The sequence below is a fragment of the Melanotaenia boesemani genome, chromosome 6 (assembly GCF_017639745.1).
Source record: "Melanotaenia boesemani isolate fMelBoe1 chromosome 6, fMelBoe1.pri, whole genome shotgun sequence".
Taxonomy (NCBI): Eukaryota; Metazoa; Chordata; class Actinopteri; order Atheriniformes; family Melanotaeniidae; genus Melanotaenia; species Melanotaenia boesemani.
The window spans coordinates 4,240,092-4,263,638 of NC_055687.1; the positions used below are offsets into that span (position 1 = coordinate 4,240,092).

The 23,547-nt window shown below is 41.7% G+C and overlaps 2 protein-coding genes across 2 annotated transcripts in view; one reads left to right on the plus strand and one right to left on the minus strand.

Annotated features, from left to right (window-relative positions):
- LOC121641689 (E3 SUMO-protein ligase ZBED1-like) overlaps positions 1-23,547 on the minus strand; it is a 631,274-nt gene that overhangs the window by 510,432 nt on the left and 97,295 nt on the right. The gene's annotated exons all lie outside the window — the stretch shown is intronic.
- On the plus strand, positions 824-23,446 carry LOC121641694 (sodium channel subunit beta-1-like). The gene is made up of 6 exons (XM_041987980.1): positions 824-2,399; positions 15,070-15,236; positions 16,819-17,056; positions 19,624-19,765; positions 19,955-20,026; positions 21,622-23,446. The coding sequence occupies exons 1-5, from the start codon at positions 2,348-2,350 to the stop codon at positions 20,019-20,021; spliced, it is 666 nt and encodes a 221-aa protein (XP_041843914.1). The 5' UTR covers positions 824-2,347; the 3' UTR covers positions 20,022-20,026; positions 21,622-23,446.

Below are 23,547 nucleotides of genomic sequence, written 5' to 3' on the forward strand. Positions count from 1 at the left end.
CATCCATCCATCCATCCATCCATCCATCCATCCATCCATCATCCATCATCCATCAATCCATCCTCCATCCATCCATCCATCATCCATCCATCCAGCCATCCATCCATCCATCCATCATCCATCCAGCCATCCATCCATCCATCCATCCATCATCCATCCATCCATCCATCCATCCATCATCCATCCATCCATCCATCATCCATCCATCCATCATCCATCAATCCATCCTCCATCCATCCATCCATCCATCCAGCCAGCCATCCATCATCCATCCATCATCCATCCATCCATCCATCCATCCATCCATCCATCATCCATCATCCATCATCCATCATCCATCCATCCATCATCCATCCATCCATTCATCCATCCATCATCCATCCATCCATCCATCCATCCATCCATCCATCCATCATCCATCCATCCATCCATCCATCCATCCATCCATCCATCCATCCATCCATCCATCTATCCATCATCCATCCATCCATCCATCTGCCTGGTCCTTTTTAACCACTATGAAAAAGTGTTTTGTGATTTTGTGTTAAATCAAGAACTGACTCTTCCCATTGCCAACACGCGTGTGTGTGTGTGTGCGCGCGTTTTTTTTTTGGGGGGGGGGGGGGGGGGGGGGTCTTCTGGAAGGAACGAAAACATTGAATCGCTGTTACCATAACAACGGCTCTATACCTCTCCCTCCTCCTCCTCTTCATTCTCTAGCCCTCTGATGCAATGCATCACCCCCCTCCCCCCCCTCCGCGTCCATACATGCGCCTCCCTCCCCCAACCTTCACCCGTCCCAAACGCTGATGAGCGCGGCATCGTTTCACCAACACGCCATGCTTCTGGAGGTGACTGATTAGTGTCTTTGGGTGCGTGACTGAGTTCTGACGCCTCGTTCATTTCCAGGAGGAATCATGCTGCTCCCCAAAGCACATTTTCCACCGCGTGTCTCTTCTTGAAGGCGATGAAAGAACATACATATATATTTTTATTTCTTTTTTCCTTTGGTCCGAAACTAAAATTTCTCCGCTGGCGTGAAAAGCAGAGGGACTCCCAGCGTCCGGCCGCCTGATGGACTGCAGGATGAAAGCCGCCAACCTCTGACCATCGACGGGACGAGACTATTCAAGGATAACAGATAAGGAGAAGCGCAGGGTTCGTCCTTTAGGAGGTGATCAGATAGAGGTGACAGGTAAACAACGCACGGACTCTGCGTAATTTTAAGGATTATGTTGAGAAATTCACCGCTGTGAGAGCAGAAGCTTGATCACTTTATTGGAGTTTGATCAGCTGAGGTCAAACACAGTCGCATCCAGCGGTTAATCCACTTCCATGCCGCACAGATTAGCGTGATTTTTCTTTCCCTAACTCCCCAAGCGGCGCACGGTGCGTGGCTTTCAAGCATTTGACCCATCTGAGCCGCGGAGGTACCTGTGCTGCTGCAGCATGCAGACATATGGCGCAAACTGCTGGTAACTAAAGCGGACTCTGCCCCCAGATTACAGCTCAGAGGCATGAAGTTGGGAATCTACAGCGCAGGCTGTGCAAAGAAAGCAATAACCTTCACGTGAGGCAATAACGACACAAAGAGGCATTTCTTCCAAAGAAAGGTGGCGACCTCGCACTGCTTCCATTTCACCCACACTGTGGATCTGTGCAGCTCTTCTTCTGCTCAGGACACATCTGTATGAGGGGACAGACACACCAGTGACTTTTCCACATTTCCACAAACAAGCTGCGTCTTCCATCTCCAGCATTCAGTTTCAGATCAGACTCAGACTTCAGTCTTCCTCTTGTTTTAACTGTTAACCACTGGCAGAAGCTGTTACTGGGATTATCTGGTGCACTCAGCCTCAGTCAGGGTGTGCCACAGAGTAAAAATAGATGAACAAAGGCTCTTTTCGGAGTGACAAGAGGCTGAAACGTGAAACCAGGGCCAGTTCCTCTCTTAGGTAACTCTAGACGCTCTTACTCTGAGAGGTGGAGGGACTCTTTGAAGCTGCAGCTGTCAGGGCTTCCAGGTGCTTCAGAGGTATCACGACCCTCCTTCCAGCCCCTCCTGTATCAGTTGGAGACAACAGGAGAAGAAGAAGAGGAGGGTGGACCACACCCAGAGTCCCAGCAGAAAGCAGACCTCCTCCTCTTCCTCGTCTTCCTCCCAGACTTTTAGTTACAGTCAGGACGAGTCATTGCTCTGAGCTTTTCATCAACAGCTGGAACAACTGTTGTAGACCTGTGTTGTCAGCTTCTGTGTGTGTGTGTGTGTGTGTTTTCTGCTCTGAAGTGTGAGTGTGTGTTTTTGACGCACCCGTGAGACGCCGCTGCTCCTCTTTCCACTATCAGGATGTCTGCAGTGCACGGGATGCTGCTGCCTCTGACCCTCCTGGCACTTCAAGGTGAGTGGGCTGTGGTTGTGTTGCCATGGTGATGCCACCTGGGCAGCACCTCAGCATGCAGGTAGGCTGCACACACATCGTCGCCGTTCTTACGCTGCTTTCTGTTGGATCACTGTTGGGTCTGTTTGGGGAGTTTCCTGTGAGCGTGTTCAGATCCAGATGTGTGGCTCTCGGATTTCTGTCTAAAAGCCCAGCTGTTGGGTTACTTTTCGTTTTGCAGTAATGAGATGAGACCATGTGGCAGCTTGGAAATGGGAGGGAAACGCAGCAGCTGCTGTGCATCTAAAATTCGAGGAGATTCCAGATTATTGATTCTCAGTGAGACATCAAGGCTGAGGTGAGGAAGGTAATGTAAGCGTGAGTTAGCCATGTCAGAGGCAGGAGAGGTGTTCTCTGAAGAGATGAATCTTACTGAAAGTAGAGGATGCCCCAGCTCTGACAGCATTCAGTAAGTTGTGTCTTTATTGTGGTCTGAGTCTGAGACTCTTGTGAGGGTCACAAAGGAACCAGAAGCTCGTAGGACTAAAGACTGTAGGACTGCTGCTGACCCAGACATCTCTGTAGGGACTCCAACTGGATTTGTGCAGCTGGTGGAGGTCAGCAGGTTGTGAAATAATCTTTTTGGTTGCTGGAACAGCACGTGTGTTCTGGGACCATCTTAATTCAAGAAAAAGTTCTATGACATTCAGTTTATAGGAACATAAAACAGTCAAAAGTAAGAAAGCTGCTTGTTGTTTTTGTCTGGAGAAGCTGAACCTGAAACGTGAAAGCTGGAAACGATGCTTAGTACCTGCACACCACAGTCGAATGGAAGTCTGTGCAACGGTCTCTGATATATGTGGACCTGAACATTAGAAAAACTGCCTCATGGTTTTCTGTGAAATTTCACAAAAACAGTTCTTATTGGCGGCTGAAGGAGGTTGGTTGCAGATCAAACCGATTCCATGATGTTTTCTAAACTGCTTACTGTACTTACAGATTACGATACAATGACAAATACTTTATTCCCCCTCAGGGAAATTTGTCTTTGGCTCGATGCGGTTCCCATTAATGCTTTTACTTGTATAATAAAGACACATTAATGCCTTTAATGTACTTAGTCTATACATATTTTACACACAGTCTGTAGAATTATAACATTGTAGCTCTCAGTATGTGAACTATGAGAAAATCGGTAGTGTCTGACACTGTCATCTTACATTTATAACTATTTATGGAGACACAATTATGCTTTGAAGAAATGTACATATTTCATGTCTTCTGGTGAGACTGGACTGTGGGAGGCAACAGGCATTTATCACATGCATTATTTTCTATTTTGTTTTACACATCATGCAGTTTTAAGGGAGGAAACTACATAACATGTCACTTTAACGGTGTGAAAGTAAAGACAAAAGGCTTAAGGTGGACGTAACCAACACACAATGTGCCTCAAGTGGTTTCGCCTCTGTTTGAACTACTTGCTCGTGTTTAGGAAAAATCATGACTTATCTTTTCAAAAAGTTAACTGTTTGTGGCTTTTCTGGTAAGTAGGACGATGCCCACCTCAGACACAGTGCTGAACAAATCTCACCTCCAACTGAAATACTTTGACAGTTGTTTTTGGTGTAAAATGCTCAGTTTATATGCTGCATAGCACAAGATTAACAAGCCAAGGCTGTGCACACATCATGCAAAACACTTCATCCAAATTCCCCTCCTGCTGGCATCCTGTTAGACATCACAGCCCCCTCCTTCATATACTAACATTTTCTTCTTTGCAAGCTCAAGAAGCTCGTTATACTGATATGAAAATACCCCGAATCTTATAATCCATCACTTTTAAGTTATTGGATATCATGAAATCTACAAGAGAAGCCACTTGAGTATAGTTATGTCCTTTTAATTAAAAAGTTAAACTATCCAGTGATCTGCACCAGATGTGATTGGATGCGGCTGAACAAGGATGCAGATGTTGATGGATTCACCAGTTTCTGTAACCCAGTTAAAATTCAGTGTTGTGGGATTTATAGCAGAGAAAGAAACGGATCCATCAAAGAGATTTGTGGAGCACTTATCTCTGTCAGCCAGCTGCTTGTTTTACTCACCGTCTCAACAATATAAAACACAAACAGGTACAAATCAGCCCGGGACTTGTAGTAAAAGGAGGTGGTGATGTGTGGGTGGAGCAGGCAGCCAAGCTGGGGGAGCAAATGCAAAAAGGTTACGCAACCTTGACTGGGAAGAGAGGGAGGTTTGGTCTGAGGTCCAGTTTCTGCATCTGGATGCAGCGAGGACAAAGACACGAGGCCAGACAGGAAATTAGATGGAATCTCACAAAAGAAGAAAACAGGGACAAAAGAAGCTTTATGCTTTTTTTTTTTTTTGGCCACAGAAATCTGCATTTGCTACAAAACAAACTGGGATAAAATGGAAGAAAATGAACTTATTACTTAAATTAAACATGAACAAAGATGATCTGATGATCGCACCAAGCTTCCAACATGAGGGCAGATGATCATTTAGCACAAAACTCAATATTTCAGATTTGAAGATACATGTTAACAAAAATCAGCCTGCATCCAAAATCTCACCTACATACAAGAAAAAAGAACCTTTCTCCACTTTCAGTACTGTAACTTCCTGAAGAAGAACTAATAACGAAGTGGTTAGAAGTTTGATCACGATTCAACTTTATATTGATTAAATTAGAAATGGTTCAATATTTGTTAATATCACAATTTCTGCTCCTACGCAGTTTAAATTTGACTCCGCTGGATTCAGGATCCAGAGATCGATGAGACAACACGACAACTGATTTATTTCCCCTAAATCTGTTACAATATTCACATCTAATTTTCTTCCTAAATTCAATCAGATGTTTAAATAAATAAAAACAAACAAGCTGTTCTTTAGACAAAAAACAAACAAACAAAAAAAAAAACAGACTGAACATCCTGGATGTTAAGCTCTAAAATGTTCACATCATGGAAGAGAAAAGTAAAAGAATACGTTTCTACACCAAAGCAGGACATTGTGTGACCTTCATCTTATTTAGAATCTCCGGCCAAGAAAGGAAAATAACAAGAAAGGTAGTATTTACACATACTTGCTGCTGGTGTCCTTTGTGTCTTTCTCAATTTGTTTTGCTGCAGGTGCTCCTGATGGTTGTCTGCTTTCTTGCCGAGGTGGTGGGGCTGATTTGTGTTGATGTAGCAGCTGGCTGCTGTTGCTGTTGTGTCTTTGCCTCATTTTGCTTTCTTCATTCTCTCTTTTACTCTTCTGTTCACTAAAAGAAAAAAACTGAACATCCTACGAATGATTACTGTATCCTTTTGACTTTTATATTTTTGATAAAATCGAAGTTTAAAATAACTAAAATCAGGTCTTACAGCAAACATCAGTAATCGATCAGAATACAGCTGATATCCTGCAGAGATGCAGGTTTTCTGACCTGAGACACATCAGACATGAATCAGCTCTGAAAGGTTCATAAATGATCATCAGATGTTTTTATCTCACTATTAATTATAAGAGTAAATAAATATCTACAATCAACAGCAAACTCAGCTGTGGGTTCTTGAGCTATCACCACTTGGGTTGTCTTCACATTTAATATGCACCTTTATTCCTGCCGGCTCAGACTGACCCGGTCTGTAGGACCGCTTATAAAGCACGAGCCCAACAGTTTTTATTTGACCTTGCTGGTGAACTTGATTTCAACACATTAACATATATTATGGTATGATAAACTTCATTGACCTAACTTCTTTCCCTAAATTTTCAGTTAATAAAAAAGAAATAATAAATATTTTATTATTTTCACTACATTTATTATTGAAACACACATTTTGCTAAGTGTCAGAGTTTAGTCTGAATACTGTTTGGAAAACATTTCACATTTTTTATTATAACAAATAACCACACCTGTTGTCCTCTCGGGTCCAGTTGACCCGGTCTTATTAGACTGTTTTATAAAGCGTGAGTCTAAAATTATTAAAAACATTGGTATTGTACTTTTTAATCTTAATTTAATCAACCCTTTCTAACACATAACAATCTAGCACTTGTTATGTAACATAATCGAACTGGTTTACATGAAATCACCATAAAAGCATGAGTTTTGTATCATTTTTACCATAGATATGAACATAGATGCAGACTGGTATATGCCAAACATATTGTCAGGATATTGTTTTACAACCATATAAAAATGGCAGCACACCCTCACACCTGTTTTCCTTCTGGGTCTAGTGAACCTGTGTACTTCTAATGTATAAAGCATGAAGTGTAAAGTAGTCACATCCTTCTGTGTCACATATTTGACGTCATTCCAATTTATTAGCTCATATTTTGTACATTTCTTATTCTTATGTTACTCTTAATTTGTTAATAATAAACCTAATTCACATGACATGATACAACTGTTTTGAATGCAGTGCATAAATTATTAGTTATTTGGGGTAATGGCTTATGAGGTCATTTTGTGTGTCCGTGTATGTATGTCTATGCTAAATGTGCTGAAAATGCTCAACAGTGTGACCCATTCTTTCATTAAATGTGGCCGGGTCAGATTGACCCAGCAGGACCACAAATACTATAAACTTTTATAAAACAAACATAATTCAACTAGAATAATCATAATAAATTTTACAGGTAAATAAAATAGTATGGAAGCATCCGTGTAATTTTCAGACAATTATAAAGAAAAACCAAAGTTAATGTTTATTAACGTCTGAAAACAGGTCAAATTGACCCAAAAACAACTGGAGACCTAATGCATCTGAACTAATGCTCACAGCAAAGAGACTCTTTGTGTCTGCAGCTGAATTATAAAGCTTTTTAGTCTGCCGCTTCCGGTCAAAGCTGTTAACAGGATATTTGAACAACCACACCACTGTCAGTCCTGAGCTATTTGGTCTCTCCATCACTGTAGAGACAGATAGACACAAAATAAATTACAACACATATCATTTTCAGCAAAGACCATAAACCAATTACAGCCTCTCAAGTGATGCGGCGCAGGATGATCGAAGAAAACTGTTTTATTAACTGATTTATGACTGAAGCGGTTTTCTCTTTCACTTGTAAAAGATAAGGAAGGTATAGAAACTTACTTCAGTTTTTAGTTTCTACAGTTCAGAAAACCAGATTGCAGAATCTGTTCCTTCATCAATTCATTCTTTAGCTGTTTTTTCAACACAAGGGTCAAATATTAACTGAGCCCTTCGTATCAGGGTTCCCCTTTGCTGTTGTTTTCTGAGCCACAGAACTGCTCTACATATTACCAGATAGAGGCCGACTAGTTTAGTTTAGAAAACTTTATTATCCCCTTGAGGGGCAATTTGTTGTGCAGCCAGCAATGACAATGAAAATGACGCCACATTCAATTTAAAAATAAAACAAGCAAACAAAACAAAACAACAACATCAAACAGGTTAATTTAAACACCCACTATTCATTAAGCCAATGGAAGCCGGAATAAATGAATTTTTTAGTCTATTTGTCCGGCACCGTGGCATAGCATACCGGCGACCTGAGGGTAACAGCCTGTATTCATGGAACAGGGGATGGGTCGGGTCAGCAGCAGCGACTACGCTCAACACGTTTATCTTATTAGAATGGCTTGTTGCAGCATTGTGGTTCTTTAAAGTGACTGCATTCTTTTACCTGAACAGCAGGCGTCGCTACTGAGAAAAACACACTACCATACTACAGTTGTCTCCAGATGTGCTGGATCAGTAAACTCAGACTGGAAAGAGTTGCTGAATTTGTAGGGTTGAGACAAAATTATAAACGTGGTGACAACAGACAAAGTTAGTATTTGGTTCATTTAAGAACTTTGTATTTAAGGACCCTACACAAAGCATGCTATGAACTGAGTTTGAAACCTTCCATAAATTTTACCGGAGTTGATCCTCAGATCTTACATCCAGTCAAATTGGTCCCCACACTGTCCATAGCATTAATTTCTGAGGGTGTGCACACACAACACCCAAACAATAAGTGAGGCAGCCATGATCAATACGTGCATGCTTTTTAAAATAAATGTAAGTATATTTTTAGTTGTTTTGAACGTACAGTGACTGATTCAGTAAAGAAACTTAAGAGGACATTATCAGAGGAAGGGAGGAAAAGAAAGAGCGAAAGGTACAGAACAAGAGATGAGACAGAAGTCAAGATAGGACTGACTTTTACTGCCTGGAGAGATCTTAGAGGACAGGTTGGATGCATAGATGGCTGCTGGATTAACCTTCGCTTTGGGGCTTGTCTGAGAAAATCTTCCAACGTTTCATAGTGCTTCTTTAAGCCTTTTGGGGGGTCATTGGTTACTTCTCCAAGAACTTCAATAAACATCATGATGCCATTTAAGCTTCTCTCATCTTGGAGAACCCTGAATGTTCAAAATTGATGTGTTGGTCATTGTTGATTAATGAAGTTGCCTGCTGTTAAAGTCTGTATGTGATGAGCTGGGAGTGAGGAACTTAGTTTATGCAGATATCTGCAGTTCCAACACTTGATAAAATTTGACCACTTTAAATTCTCCCAGGCCTGTTATGTAAATTTTGAAGGAGGTTTGTGGTGTTGTGCAAACAGCCGTCAAACAAGAAGCTCTGGTTCTCTCCATCTGTATAGCCCGCAGTGGAAGAAAAAAAGATTTAACAGCTTGTGCTCCATCTGCATGAATTAAATAGTAAAGTTTAATTTTGATTCTATTTGCGGCCCCTTCTTCTAGCCCACAAATCTGGAGCAGATTTAGCAGAGCTGCGACCTACTTGAAGGCTGCATATATCACACACGTTACATGCAACCACACACACACCTGAGCTTGTCCAGCTGTGAGAGAGGATTATAAACTGTCCTGTAGCTGCAGGAGAGCGGGACCTCCAGAGAGTTCAGTTTATATGGTCTGAAAGTTTATGCAGGTCTGAAAAAAAACACGAAAACATAGTTTCAGCAGGTTCCTGCGTTTCTCAGGAATTAACAGCAAATTAAATCTGCAGCTTTTCTGCTGATCATAAACTCAATTCTGCAGCCAAATAATGTTTTTCTGTGGCTGAAAGAAATGCTGAGGGTGGGAATAAAAAACTAAAGGGGCAAAACAGCTTAATGAACAACAGTCAGTGGAGAATGAAAGCTAGAAAGAAAGAGGAGGAGGTTTGTATCCTGGAGACAGATGGACCAATAAGAAGAGAGATGTGAAGCTTGTAAGTGCTGTCACTGCAGCGATGCTTCATCAGCACTGGTGACGTACAGCTGATCCGTCACGGTGCATGTGTGTGCTTCAAAGCAACACAAGGGCAAAGAAGGACAACGGCACATTAAGAATCAGGACAAGATCATCTTCTCTCTGCAGAGAGAGCGTCGTTTCCGACAACATAACTCATATGTGATAAGTTTTGTGACTCTCCTGCAGCTTCACTGTCCTGCTTTCTGTTTCAGCCTAAAACACTTTGTCTGCAGCTCACAAACAGCAGAAAAACCTGGATGGCTGTTCTCTTGTAATCTTGTTTTTTGGAGGGCTTTATCATTAAAATCAAATCCACATTTCAGTGTTTATTGTATTTAAGTCAACATAGAAAGCTGCAAACATCATTCTGTTGTCTTTATTTATGACTTGGACTTAGAAAAATTCCATTCAGCTTTGAAAGCTTTTTACTGGCTTTCATCACTTCATGTTTCACTTGCTGCATAGGATCAAAACTAAACCCAACAAAAGAAGAAAGGAAATTAGTGTATGGTGGATTAATTCTTAGTTCTAACAATGCATCTTTTACTGTTGGAAAGTATGTTTATTTCCTTTTTATATGGAGCTTCACTTTTAAGGAAATGCATTTGTGGGATGAGCAGCAGTTGTGTATGTGGGCTGCACTCATGAAAAACTGGCCAAATTTTTATAAATGGCACATTTTTTGCTGAATCAGCCTTGGTGGACATTACTGGGGGAAGAGAGGAAAAGAAATAGACAAAGTGAAAGAACAAGAGTCAGTGTCGGACTGACATATAAAGATAGATGCTGGATTAGCCATCGGTAGGGGGCGCCGAAGTGAGAAAATCTGAGGATCAATATTTTGCTTTAGGATTTGCTTTACTAGTAATTAGCTGGAATGTGAGAAATTCTCTTGTTTCTGAAAAGCCACATTAAGATTTTGTCTCAAAAATATTTGGGATCCTGAAATCTGATGGGACATTGATGTATATTTTAAGATATATTTTGAAAATATTTGCATCTGGCTACACATTTCTAAAAGAGATTTTGTCCCTGTGCCAGTCCAACTACTAATGTTGTGTAAGGCTCCTGATGTTAGCATGAAGCTACGTAGCAGTGCTATGCTAGCCCTAGATTAGGTTTAAGATAATGTGGGTAAACCATGTCATATTTCGTTTTTAGTGTATTTAAGGCCTACACATCAACTCAGTTTATCAAGATTTTCACACTGGAGCTGAAAATAAACTATAAAGATGCTCAAAGAGAAGCTCCGTATCTAAGCTAGCGCAACATGATCCAGTTTCATTGAAGCAGGAGGTTAGCAAAGGCTGCTAGTTGGTTTTAAATTAGCTACAATATGAAAATATGAAGAAATACATCCTGTAACCAGCCTGAAGATATAGGAAGGGCACAGATCAGCCCAAGACAGACCCCAGCCCCAGTATCAGCAGCCCGACAGCTCACAACGTGGAGCTAGCACACCAGGATCCAGTCTACCACCACCACCAGACAGTAAACCAGAACTGATCCCCCGACGTACTCCATGTACTGCACCTAAACAACCAACGTACCTTTCTACTGAACTTTTTGTTGCAGATATTTCCACTTGGTGAACCAGATTGTCAATGTAAAGATGTTTTTTCTCATGTCTCTCTAATGCGACCACAGGCCCCCTGATAAAGACTTCTTGACCATTCGTGTATATTTAGTCAAAGCTTCAAACTTCCTGTAAACAGGGTGAAAAAGCCTTAAAGCAGAACTGGAACCCTTCCTGATGTGATATTCCCATTAATCAGTCCTGTTGGAATGTGTGCTGGGATCCAGTAACATTATCTGAGCTTTCCAGAAACATCTCTCACCAGCATTTTACCCTAAAATCTGATTAGATTTCTGTTCAGAAATCAGAGGAATAAATTTGTTGGATGTCTTGTTGCAGAAATTGTTTTGCAGCTGCAAGAAAAATACACAAAGGAGCAGAAAGGGAAACTTCAGGTTGCGAAATACGAAAGAACAGAGTGTATCATTGTTCTGTTCGCTCCAGAAGGACGTCTCTGGCCTCTTGGTGTCAGGGGAATGTCATGGATGCTTGGTATTTCTGCAGGTTGTGAATGTCCACAGTGTGTTTGTCTGTTTTCATGTGTCTGGGAACAGAGTAACGGGAACAGTTGTTCTCTTTTTCTGTCATTTACCCATTATTCTCTAAGTCTTAAAGCAATTTTTGTAAAAATCTGCATCCCTTCGTGTCCTCTGTTGTTTCAGAGGATGGTCTTTTGTACAACTCAGGCAGGTTTTTATGCTTCGCAGGGCAAACAGCAGCCGATGTGAGGGATTACCCAGCTAACATCGTGTCAGGGCAAAATAAAATCCTAATCTGCTGTTTCTGGAATTTCTGTTATATAACCCTGAACCTCAGTCTGCAGATTGCTGCTGCTGCTGTGGAGTCAGTTTGGTGACTCTGACTATGTTTACGCTGCACTTCGGACGTGAGGCGGTCTTCATGTCTGCTTGCATGTTCGTCTTTCTTCGCCCTGTCTTTTCGCTGTCCTCTAAACTTGCTATCTCTGTGAGCAGCCTCTCTGCTCACCTTGGACAATCTGTTCTGTTGCTGCTTCACAAGCCTCGCTCAGATTAACTCCTTCATGTCTTTTGCTGGTCCTGGGTTTCCATCTGTGTGCATTCCTTCTGTCCTGCAAACAAACTGCTCTCTATTGTCTTTTCCTGCTTGCAAAGTCTGTGCTGGTTGTGATTTTAATGCATCTCTTCTGTCTGTATTTCAGGTCTCTTCTACTTTTCTCTCTGCTCAAACTTTTCTTATGCATGAAATATATCCCGCCTGAATGCCCCTTATCCTTACAATACACACACACACACACAAGAGGAATCTCTTGGAAACTAAAAACAGAACATGGAAGCATGGTTTAGGATGGCAAAGCTGCATCTGAACAAACTAACTACAGCATATCAGCACAAACACCTCATAGCAGCTGTCAGCACGGCAGTGGAGGGATGATGATCTGGGCTTTGAGTGGACCATGAACTCCCCTGGATACCAAAGGGTTCTAGAGGCAAATGTGAGTCCATCTGTCTGACAGCTAAAGCTTGGCTGAAACTGGTTCATGCAACAGGACAATGACTCCAAACACAGCAGCAGATCTACACCAGACCTGGTCCAGTCAGAGTCCAGACCTCATCCTGACTGAGATGCTGTGGTGGGACCTTCAGAGAGTTGCAAGGATCAATGAACTGAAGCAACATTGGAAAGATGAGTGGAGCAGAATTCTTCCACATCCATGAGACAGACACCCAGAAACCCACGACTGCAACGTTCGGCCAATAGAAACTTCTTCAGGCTGCTGATTCAGATTTTTAGTCACAGCTTTATCGATTCATTTTAGGGACTGATAAAGGTGGTGTTCTTTCTTTTTCACCTTACTTTATTTACACATTGGTGTTAAACATTTGCTTGCCGCTCTGTTGGACATTAGCTGATGAAAGTCGAGGATTAGCAGCGACAGCTGGTGCAGCTTTCAGCAGCCTGTAATTAATACGGACAATCAAGCCACAGCTGTAACTGATGAGGAAGCTAGTTGGAGCAAAGATGAAGCTGAAAAACATTAAGTAATGGCATCGCTGCTCGGTTTTCTGTGAATAAGTCCACATTTTCTCTGTGCAGATTAAAAAAGGAAGCATTTTAAAATGCAACTGGCCTCAGCTCTGTTTGGTGCTCTGTTGGTCCACTTCCCAGGGAATCCAAAAACCAGAGAACCCAGCCTCAGTCTAGCTCTGTCACATCAGTTAACAGGTTGGTTAGTAGCAAGCTGGCAAAACCATAATAATTCTGTCCATTTTAAATGTAGTAAAGCCAGTGATGTAATAACTTGCCAGTAATGTTTAAAAGTTTTTGAGCCAACAATATGAAAACATTTTATATAAGTTATTACATCACTGGCTGCAGTTGCTTCAGGAGTAAAGCAAATAAATCATTTGGTTTTGTATTTTTCCAACAATCTGGGAATAAAATATGAATCTATGAGATTTGCAAATCACTGCATTCTGTTTTTTTCTCCATTTTACTCAGTATCCCGGCTTTTCTGGGGTTAGGGTTGTATTTTTCATAGTGGTGTTTCTATTCTATTAAAATCAGAAATTTAAATTATTACCTTAAAGACGGGAATGTGATCAGGACTTAATAACTGCTGCATGCCTCATACTCAGCCTTGATCACCAGGTCCTGGTATGATGTTTATACCAGGTCCTGGTATTTATGTGTTTAGCTTTGTTTTGTTGTTTTAATCAGCGCGTCTTGTTTGAAAGGACGCTTTATCCTTAACTCCCCCTGTGTCCAGGCTCGGGTTCAGTCCCTCTCAGGTCCAGGTCTGGGTCTGGGTTTAAATGCATGGTTCCATCGTTTGATTTTAGATCTGACAGCAACAGTGTCACTTTATATTTTTGAAGTCTTACATTGTGTCCTTAATGCTCTCTTCTCCTCCTTCCCCCTTTTTCTCTCTGCAGTGCATCAACCAGCATCTGTCCTCTCCTCTCCTGCTTGCTATCTCCTCATGCTTTATGTACACATGGCTGTTGTGAATTGTGCTAATCTTTTCTATTTTCTTCCTCCTCTTCTTCATTCCTCCGCCTCCACGTTGGGCTGCAATGCTGCAGCATTGACTGTATGATTCTTTAAATGGTGCTTCAGTATTTCCATCAGAGGTGTGTTTTTCCTGATGGGACGATGTTTATAAGCGTTGGTCTGATCAGCGTTGTGTGTTTCCTGTCCTCTCCTTTCATTCCCTTCCCTCCATGTTACGATTCAAAACGAAAGCTCCCCCCGAGGTGAAAGTTGAGGGGGGAGCATCATTGGTTGAGAGCGATGCTGAGGCCTCAGTGGAAACTGCGAGGTGCAGTGTGAGACAGAAACATTTGGAGTTACAGGTGTGTTACTCCTGGCCGATGACAAGTACGTGTCGTGATGAAGATTGGCATATATAGACTCACGCTTCTATATATGATGTTAGCTCAGTTAAAAAACTGACAGAATGCAAGTTGAAAGTATCGCTCACTGCAACCTCTTTATTTCCCCTCAGTTTCTCACACTGAAAAGGTCATTACTATCAAGCTAAAACCCTGATTATTCAAATCAAGTGGGGTGATGAGTGGAAATAAAAACAATGCAAGAAAAAAAGCTATGCCCGTATTAAAAATAAAATAAAATAACAAAAACATGCATGCAGTGTGCATAGAGAGCAAGCATGCAAACTACTGAAGTTACAGCAGCTAACGTTGTTTTCTGAAGTACTGATTAGACAGTTTGCCTGCAAGTACTGAGAGAAAACACCACAGCTCTTCCTTGGGTCCACGATGAAGAGACCGACAGCCGCCCTCGGCTCTCCTCTCTGACCCGGTGACCTGCAACCAGGCAAAGATGAGCAAAGATGATGGCTGGTTTCTGACTCAGCATTTTTCTTCCTCTTTAATCTGCAGCATCTCTGTGCTGTGGAGCTTGTGTGGAGGTGGACTCGGACACAGAGGCTGTGGTCAACAAAGGCTTCAAACTGGGCTGCATCTCCTGTAAGATGAGAGCCGAGGTGCCGGCCACCGCCACCGTCAACTGGTACTTTAGAGCTTCGGATGAGACCGAGTTCAATCATGTAAGTGGTCCTCAGATACGTAAAAATGAGAATTTTGAAATTGTCGCGCTCATTAAAGACTATACAGCAGCTTATGGTGGGAGTTTGTTGGGGAGGTAATGCAGAATTGTTTAGTTCAGTCCCACGAGGGCTGCAGCCCTGCAGGTTTAAATGTTTCACTGCTCCAACACACTGGACTGAAATTAATGAGTCATTGTGCACAAATTTGTAGGCTGTCCAGCATCATGACAGCAGAATGATGCTCTGACTGCCAGGCTGTGCAGAACAAAGTGGCTTTGCCAAGAGGAGCATTATGAATATAAAGGATATAAAGCTCTGCAGATAAATTATACTTCTTGATACTTCTTCTTTATTTTTGTTAGATTTGCAAATTAATGCTGGACCTGAGAGGGAGAACAGAAATGAGAAAGTCATGAGGAGAATTAAAGGAGGCAAAGAAACAAAAGTTACTGCACAATAAAAACCAAACAGACAAACCAAACCAGCTGCTACACCTGTAAAGAAAATAAGCAGAAAACATCTGACAGCCTCTGTAAGAAAACACAGCAGACGATCATCAGGAGCACCTTTAAGTTTAGTGTTCATTTATATAAAAAAAGAAGAACTGGATGAGTTTGTACAGCGTTTAAGCCCCTTGTCAAGAGACTAAAATGTGGCTACAACATAAAAATGTCTTGTAAAATACAAAATATTGAAGTGTTTATCACTCTTTAATATGACAGACGGTCACATTGTAGTCGTTAATAAAACTGATCCACAAAAACGCAAAGATTTGAATTAAATTTAATATTTTGTATAAAATGTTATATAAATGCAGCTAAGGGTTAGGAGTTAGGGTTGTAGGAGGGTTTACACTCAAGTTAAATAAAAAAACAGAGTTTCTTTCCATCATAAAAATGCTTTGATGCAAAAGCAGCTCATTCATTTTAGCTTGATTCCCTGTCTGATGTTCACCTGCCCAGAATATCTCACCTCTTCACAGCAGGGCAGCTCATAGCTGGCATGTTGAGTCTGTGGAGAAAAATCAGATCAACAGGCCTGAAATGTGCAAGTAAAATTTAACCTAAAACTTTCTACTTTTCTGAAGGAAACAAAGCTTCAGATTTCCTGCTAATCTGTTTAAGCTAAAGAGGTGGGCTGAAAGAATAAAGAGTTTCAAGGTAAACTGGCATTTCCAACTATAAATTCTGCTGTTTTCCTCTTTCCTCTTGTGGGAAACATGTGCGATGCATTTATCATGAGAGCGCTGAGTCTTGCATTTTTTATGGCAGGCTGTTTTCCTTACCCACCAGCTACCGCTTGTTTTTACAGTGGAGCCCCCAGCAGGCAAAGCCAAGAGGCTGTTACGCTGTATTTCTACAATATGTCATCAGTCATTAGGCTGAGGCCCCACTAAGACGCAGTAGGTGCAAAGGTGAGATGCAGCTTGATCAACATCAGCAGCATCTTTCACTTGTGACCCAAAGAAATGATGAATAAAGACTCTGGCTGCAGATATTCAGTGCAGGAGGTTCATATGGTGTGTTTGCAGATCTGATTGCTGAACCATCTCAGCATCTTGTTGCTCTGCTTTCTGTTGCAGTTCTACATCTATGAAAACATAGCAGGGGAGATCACCAACACTCGCTTCCAGGATCGTCTGGTCTGGAGAGGCAGCAACCGAACCAACGACCTGCAGGACGGCTCCATCTACATCCTCAACGTCACCTTCAACGACACCGGAACCTACTTGTGCATCGTTGAGCGAACCCTCATATACACCAACTACGAGTATCAAACCAACACGAGCAAGACTATAAAGCTAAACGTGGTGCCACGATGTAAGCACGGGGGCGCAGATCTGCTTTCAGTTTTTCCTTGGAAGAGTTTAAATGTATTTACAGTGATTGTCATGACTGAGAACTCTGGATAGACTAAATTCAGCCTGTAAATCTCTGACACTTTAAGCCTAGTCTGAATATGAAGCAACAAGTATCGGACCAAAGACACAACAAAGATCAGCTAAACAGAAGCTGAGTCTTGCACTAAGCTTATTTTCATCTCTGGTTTTAGGTGTATTTATGTTGTGAAGTAGGACAAAAAACACATTTCCAAACAATGTTTGTGTCGTCACATGAAGACCCTGGTCCACTACAGAGGGCGTAAAAGTAATTACTAATCCTGGTGATTAAACAACTCCAGCTTCGTTCTGTAAAACCTTCACAGATGAATTCTTAAAGCACTCTCAGACTGAAGAGCTTTAATAATGCATGGTTGGTTTTTCCTTTTTGATGCGAGCACAGCTGCACACAGCAGTTATTCATCTGTTAGACAAACAGCGTCTGCTGCATGAAAGCAGGCCCAGAACAGACAACAGCCATGCAAACTGACCTGGAGCTCTGTATTTACAGAGCTTCAGTTGTGTTTGCAGACGTGGTTTTATAAAGAAGAAAACTGTCCAGCATATTCCTGCAGTGGAAACTCTATTCAGGCTGTTTACATGCTGGTTTAATGTTTGTTTTTTTAGACTGCATGATATTTAACCATGAAAATCTTTTGTATGCAGTTTCATTCCTATAAATTACTCAGTGATGCAGGTTTGCTTTTTTTTTGTATTTTTATTTAAATAGACATGATGCAGAAAAGAATAATAAAAAAGTAATTTGATTTTAAAAAAAAAAAGTTTGAGGCTTTGTCTGAAGAGGAAGACAACACCCTTCCTGCCATCAGACCTGAATCACAGGTCTGATAAACTCCAGGAGTCTGTCGCTTATACTTTATTTAACTCTAGTTTTCTCACAAATTGCTTCAACTTCTATGAAACTCTTGTTTTGCTTTTCTGATATCCACACACACATTTTTATTACATATTTTCAGGAAAGCAGGAAATAGGTGTAATGATTTATTGAAACGTGCAAACATAACTAAATTCTGTATATGGAGCAGTTTTATTCTTCATCTCAGACAAACTTTCTTTTCTTTCTTCAGGAACAGTTCTCCAGACTTCTTGAAGGACTTTCCAAAGCTCCTCTTTGGATGTTTCTGCATTTGTCAATATTGTTGAGGTCCAGGTTTTGGGGCGGATCCATCCCTTATCAGACTCGTTGAAGTCCAGGTTCTGGGGCGGATCCATCCCTTATCAGACCCGTTGAGGTCCGGGTTCTGGGGCGGATCCATCCCTTATCAGACCCATTGAAGTCCAGGTTCTGGGGCGGATCCATCCCTCCATCAGACCCGTTGAGGTCCGGGTTCTGGGGCGGATCCATCCCTTATCAGACTCGTTGAAGTCCAGGTTCTGGGGCGGATCCATCCCTCCATCAGACCCGTTGAGGTCCAGGTTCTGGGGCGGATCCATCCCTTATCAGACTCGTTGAAGTCCAGGCTCTGGGGCGGATCCATCCCTCCATCAGACCCGTTGAGGTCCAGGTTCTGGGGCGGATCCATCCCTCCATCAGACCCGTTGAGGTCCAGGTTCTGGGGAGGACCCATCTGTACATCAGATCTGTTTCCACTGATCTTCAGTCCAGTTCTTGTGTCATGTGACCTCCCTCAGCCTTTTTGTCGCTGTTTTCCTTCCTTGATAGTGGCTTCTTGACAGCCACGTTTCCATGGAGACTATTTCCGATGAGGCTTTGGCCAAGAGTAGATGGATCAGCTGAAGGTCCAGATGCATCTCTCAGGTCCTGGTTCAGGTCTTTGCACACCATGCTGTGATATGACATGTTTTCAGCTAACAGCTCTCTGGGAATCCCCCCAGAATCCTGTTTCCTGTCTGATCATCAGGGTTTTTGTGTGTGTGTGTGTGTGTGTGTGTGTGTGTGTGTGTGTGTGTGTGTGTGTGTGTGTGTGTGTGTGTGTGTGTGTGTGTGTGTGTGTGTGTGTGTAAAGAACACATCATGTGTCTTTGTTACAGGCTGCTGGTAACAAAGAGCCTAAAGATCCAGTTTAAACTGGTTCTTTGCTAAGTCGTCTGCTATGTGTCGACACAACTCTGGTTCTTCTCTTGAGTTAGGAGCCTTTTTTCTGCCGGAAGGGTTCATAGGTCAGAGTTAAGTTCCTCTGTAAAGGTTCAGGTACCAGGACTGGACTGGAAATGAGGGAAAAAGCAGAAAATGTCCAAAGAAAAACTTTGAAAGACCTTCAGAAAGATGGAGAACTATTGATCAAGACCACTTTAAAAGATTTAAAACAACAAAGTCAGAGATAAAGCGATGAGGACTGGATCAGGAGTTTTACTGTGACTGACTGTAATCCAGGACAAGAAGTCATGAATTATGACCTGTTTGTTTTAAAAGATTTATGACCTGTGTGTCCTTCATCCCTTTCTTAGTTTAAATTAAATCTAATGTCAGCTTCCATGAATCCTGATGCCATTTGCCTGAGCTTGTCTTCCTCGCTGTCTCTGCAGTCGCCAGGGGGATGGCATCCATCTTGTCTGAGGTGATGATGTACGTCTCCATCATCGGGCTGCAGCTCTGGCTGGTGGTGGAAATGATCTACTGCTACAGGAAGATCTCAGCAGCGGGAGAGGAGGCTCTGAGAGAGAGCGCGTGAGTAGCATCTGAACAAAGCCGAGCATCCGGTTTCCTCCCACCACCGCGTCCTCATGTCCAGATCCTGCAGGGCCGGCCAAATGTCACGACTTCCACACAAGCTGTTTCAATCTGTCCATGCTGCTTCTCCCTCACCAATATCTGATCTGTTTTTCTCTTTCCTGCCAACCTTTCTCTGTCCTGCAGGGAGGAGTACTTAGCTATAGCATCAGAAAACAAAGATAACTGTGCAAGTGTACAAGTGGCTGAATAGCGCTGGTATGTCCACTTCTTTTCTCTCTTTTTCATTCATCTCACTTTTTCCATCTTCTGTTCTCATTAATCCCTGTTCTGGTTTCAGTTTGGTTCATATCTTTTCAGAAACAGCTCATTTCTGTTGTGGTTTCAGTGGTCAAATGAGTTTATGAAACTTATCTAAGCTCTTTTTTCTTGGAGCACATGAGGCATTTTTCTAATCAGACATTAGATCTTTTGGGTGTCAAGAATGAAAATGATAATGTTGCATCCTGAGTCCAACAGAAGGAGCCTGCTGTGATGAATTTAAAAAAGCAGCATAGAGGGCAGGTTGTATAGAAGAATTAGGTCCAAGGGAATGCCAACAAAGCTAATCAATCATCAGCGTGAGCTCCTCTATCAAAGCAGAGGTTTGCAAGAGGGAAGACACCAGAAGCCTATCAGGTCATTTCCAAACGATCTGCAGAGAGAAATATTAACAAGAGGGAGAACACTGAGGACTACGGCTGTTGGGAGTGGCCGCAGCTAACTAAGTTATGCGTTATAAATAAATAAATAAATAAATGTCCAAGGACAGTTACTGATATTTAATTAAGTTATTAATGAAAACTATCTTGGGCACCACCAAGAAGAATCGTTTGGAAACTAATAACTAAACAGTGATATCAGTCCTTGGGGTCTGTAGGTCTGAGTGTGTCGGTCTGGGAAAAGTTTTAAGGTCATTTTCAGTCTGTCTGGACTCCAGAGAGAAAAAGATTATTCACAACATTCAAGTCGGCTTCCAATCTTCCCAAGAACAGATGTCCCAGTAAGTTCAGACCAAGGTCAGACCGTGCAATGTTCAGAGAAACGGAAAAAACCAAGAGCTTCATCTCAGACTCTCCAGGACTCAGTCAGCAGGTTAGCTGTTAAAGTTCATGACAGTCCAGTTAGAAAAAGCATGAACCAGTACAGCTTGTTGGGAAGGTTGCAGGAGAAGAAAGAACATGGCAGCATGGCTGCATCTGAACAAACCAGCACTTCTGGAACAAGGTCTTCTGGACAGACAGAGTAGACATGTTTGGTCCTTAAACACCTCATAGCAGCTGTCAGCACAGTGGTGGAGGGATGATGGTCTGGGCCTATAACATCCTACAGAAATCCATAACTTTAAGTTGGTGCTGAATGAGAGATTTTTCCTCCTGTTTATTACTGTTTTCACCCTCAGAGTTTATGGAAGTGAAAGAGACGAGCAGCGATGGTTAGAACATGGCCGCCTGGAATAAAATCCAAGTTTGTTTTTTTAAATCAACTAAAACATTTAGTAAAACATGGCAAACATTTCTAAGCAGTAGGCCTTTTATTTAAAGTAACACCACCCTTTGGCGCCCTCTTGTGGGAATTTTGACCCATTTCAGTTTCATTTCATGAATGTAAAATGTTGGACATCCTCAAAATAAACCAAATGATCAAACGAAGCTGGAGACCGTCAGCAGCTGTATCACTACAGTTTGGGGTTTTATTTTCATCTTGAGCTCTGATTCTAAAATATCCTCCACTTCACAACAAGCCAGATATGTGAACAAATTGTTTTTGCTCCTGTTTCTCTCTTAGAAAACTTTTTTTCTTTTCAACTACAGGTCGAGGAAGAATTTAAGGCAGCTTCCTTGAGGGCTTCCACATCCACCTCTTCCTCTCTTCCTACCACAGTCACTCAGCTGCCTCCATCCTCTCCAGACGGTGGACAATGGAAACAAAAAGTGGGGACAGATCTTCATGGAAAGGGTTTTTTTATGTGACTCTGCAGGATGGATGCACCAGAGGAGGAGAGCTGAGCTGTAAATATGCAAACAGTTCTGCACAGATCGTTGATCACATGCAGATTATCACAAGCCCATGTTGTATATTCCCCGTCTGCATGCTGACAAACTTATCAAACAGCCGACATGAAGATGTGTCACATTTCTAACAGTTTAGTTTTATCTCACGTGAGGCTTTTATCTAGTCTTTCCTCCATTAAACTAACACAGCTGTTGTGCAAATTAAAACTTCTCATCATGATAGTATAAAGAAAATAACAACAAAAGATTTGGACCAAACTTATTTACCTTTTAAGACTAGTCATAAAGAAATAAATAAATTCAAATAATATTTCTTATTCTTACAATTTAACTGCAGAGGAAAATGTTTTGCTTTGCTGCTTAATATTTAATATAACGCTTAAATATTTCTACTGAATTATATTTAAATGTTAATGAAAGCAGCTCGAAAAGGCACGAAGACTGAAACAGAGCAGGATTATAATCCGTGCAGCAACATAATGAAGGAATGTCGGCTCAAAGCTGCTGTTAGAGGATGAGAAGAGAGCAGACCGGAAACAAAACACCGTGACAACATGAGAAGAGAAGAAGCATCATCTTCACACCTCTGTTCAGCCCAAGAAACAAGACTTGGACTGAAGCTGTGAAGTTGATGTTTGCTTTCTGCAGCTCAGGCTGCTGGATAAAGAAACAGCGACACCTGGTGGCCGATATTCAAACGACACGACGTGCAGCGCAGATCGTTTTCAGGAAGAGACAGAAGTTCTCTATTAACACAGGACTGCAGTAATAGTCCTCTCCCAGTAAATGTTCTGCAATGTCAAAGAATACCAACAAAAAATACAGAAAGAAGTGCAGTAAAATGCTCCGTCCATCTTTTTCTCCTGTTTTATTTTATTACACAAAGCAAGTATTTTAATTAGTCTGAGATTCATTTTCTGTACCTGCTCATTAGCCAGGTCTCTGTTTCTGGTTTTACGGGCTTTTAGAAGATGGAAGTAAAGGTGTTTCAAAGAAGACTTGATGCACATTAGAGGGGGAGAGTTGAACAAACTAAAAGAAATTAACACTGCTGGTTGTGTTGGACCCGACACGTCAGAAAAGCTGTTGTTCAGTCACATCAGTTTATCAAGTCGTCTCATTTTACTGAGACGATTAAACACTTTTTAAATCAACTTTCTAAAAAACTGATTATTACTACCTGAAGACATTTAAACATTTCAGTCTCAATTTTCTGCCTGGTGAAAACAAACAAACAAAAAAGGGGAAAAGAGTCAGTAAATCAGAGGATTTGATCCTAGACTAGACGTGTCCAGTGCCTCCCAGAGCGAAGCCATCCAGGGAAAGGATGAGATGAAGCCTCGCTACAGATGCTGAATAAACAGCTGGATTTAATGGCATGATGAATCTAAGCAAAGGGTGCACTGTGACTTTTGCAACACAAACTCATCAGTTATACAGAAAAAGGAGTAAAATCACCTTTGACTATCATGTAAACTCTTCCTACTGAGTGTTTGAGTCTTTACCTGCTCAGGTAAATGTGCTCTTCTAATCCTGTTCTGGTGTTTTCCTTCATGAAACTGCAGTTTTCTCCTCATGTAGCTGCTCTTTTGTTGCTTCTCACAATAAAGAAAACAATGATTCAGACTGGAGTTCTTTGAGTCTTTCTGCAGCTTTACATGTGCATTTTATTTTTAAGGTGCTTTGCAGAAAAATGCAGGTAAGAAATGCTAAAAAAGAGAATGT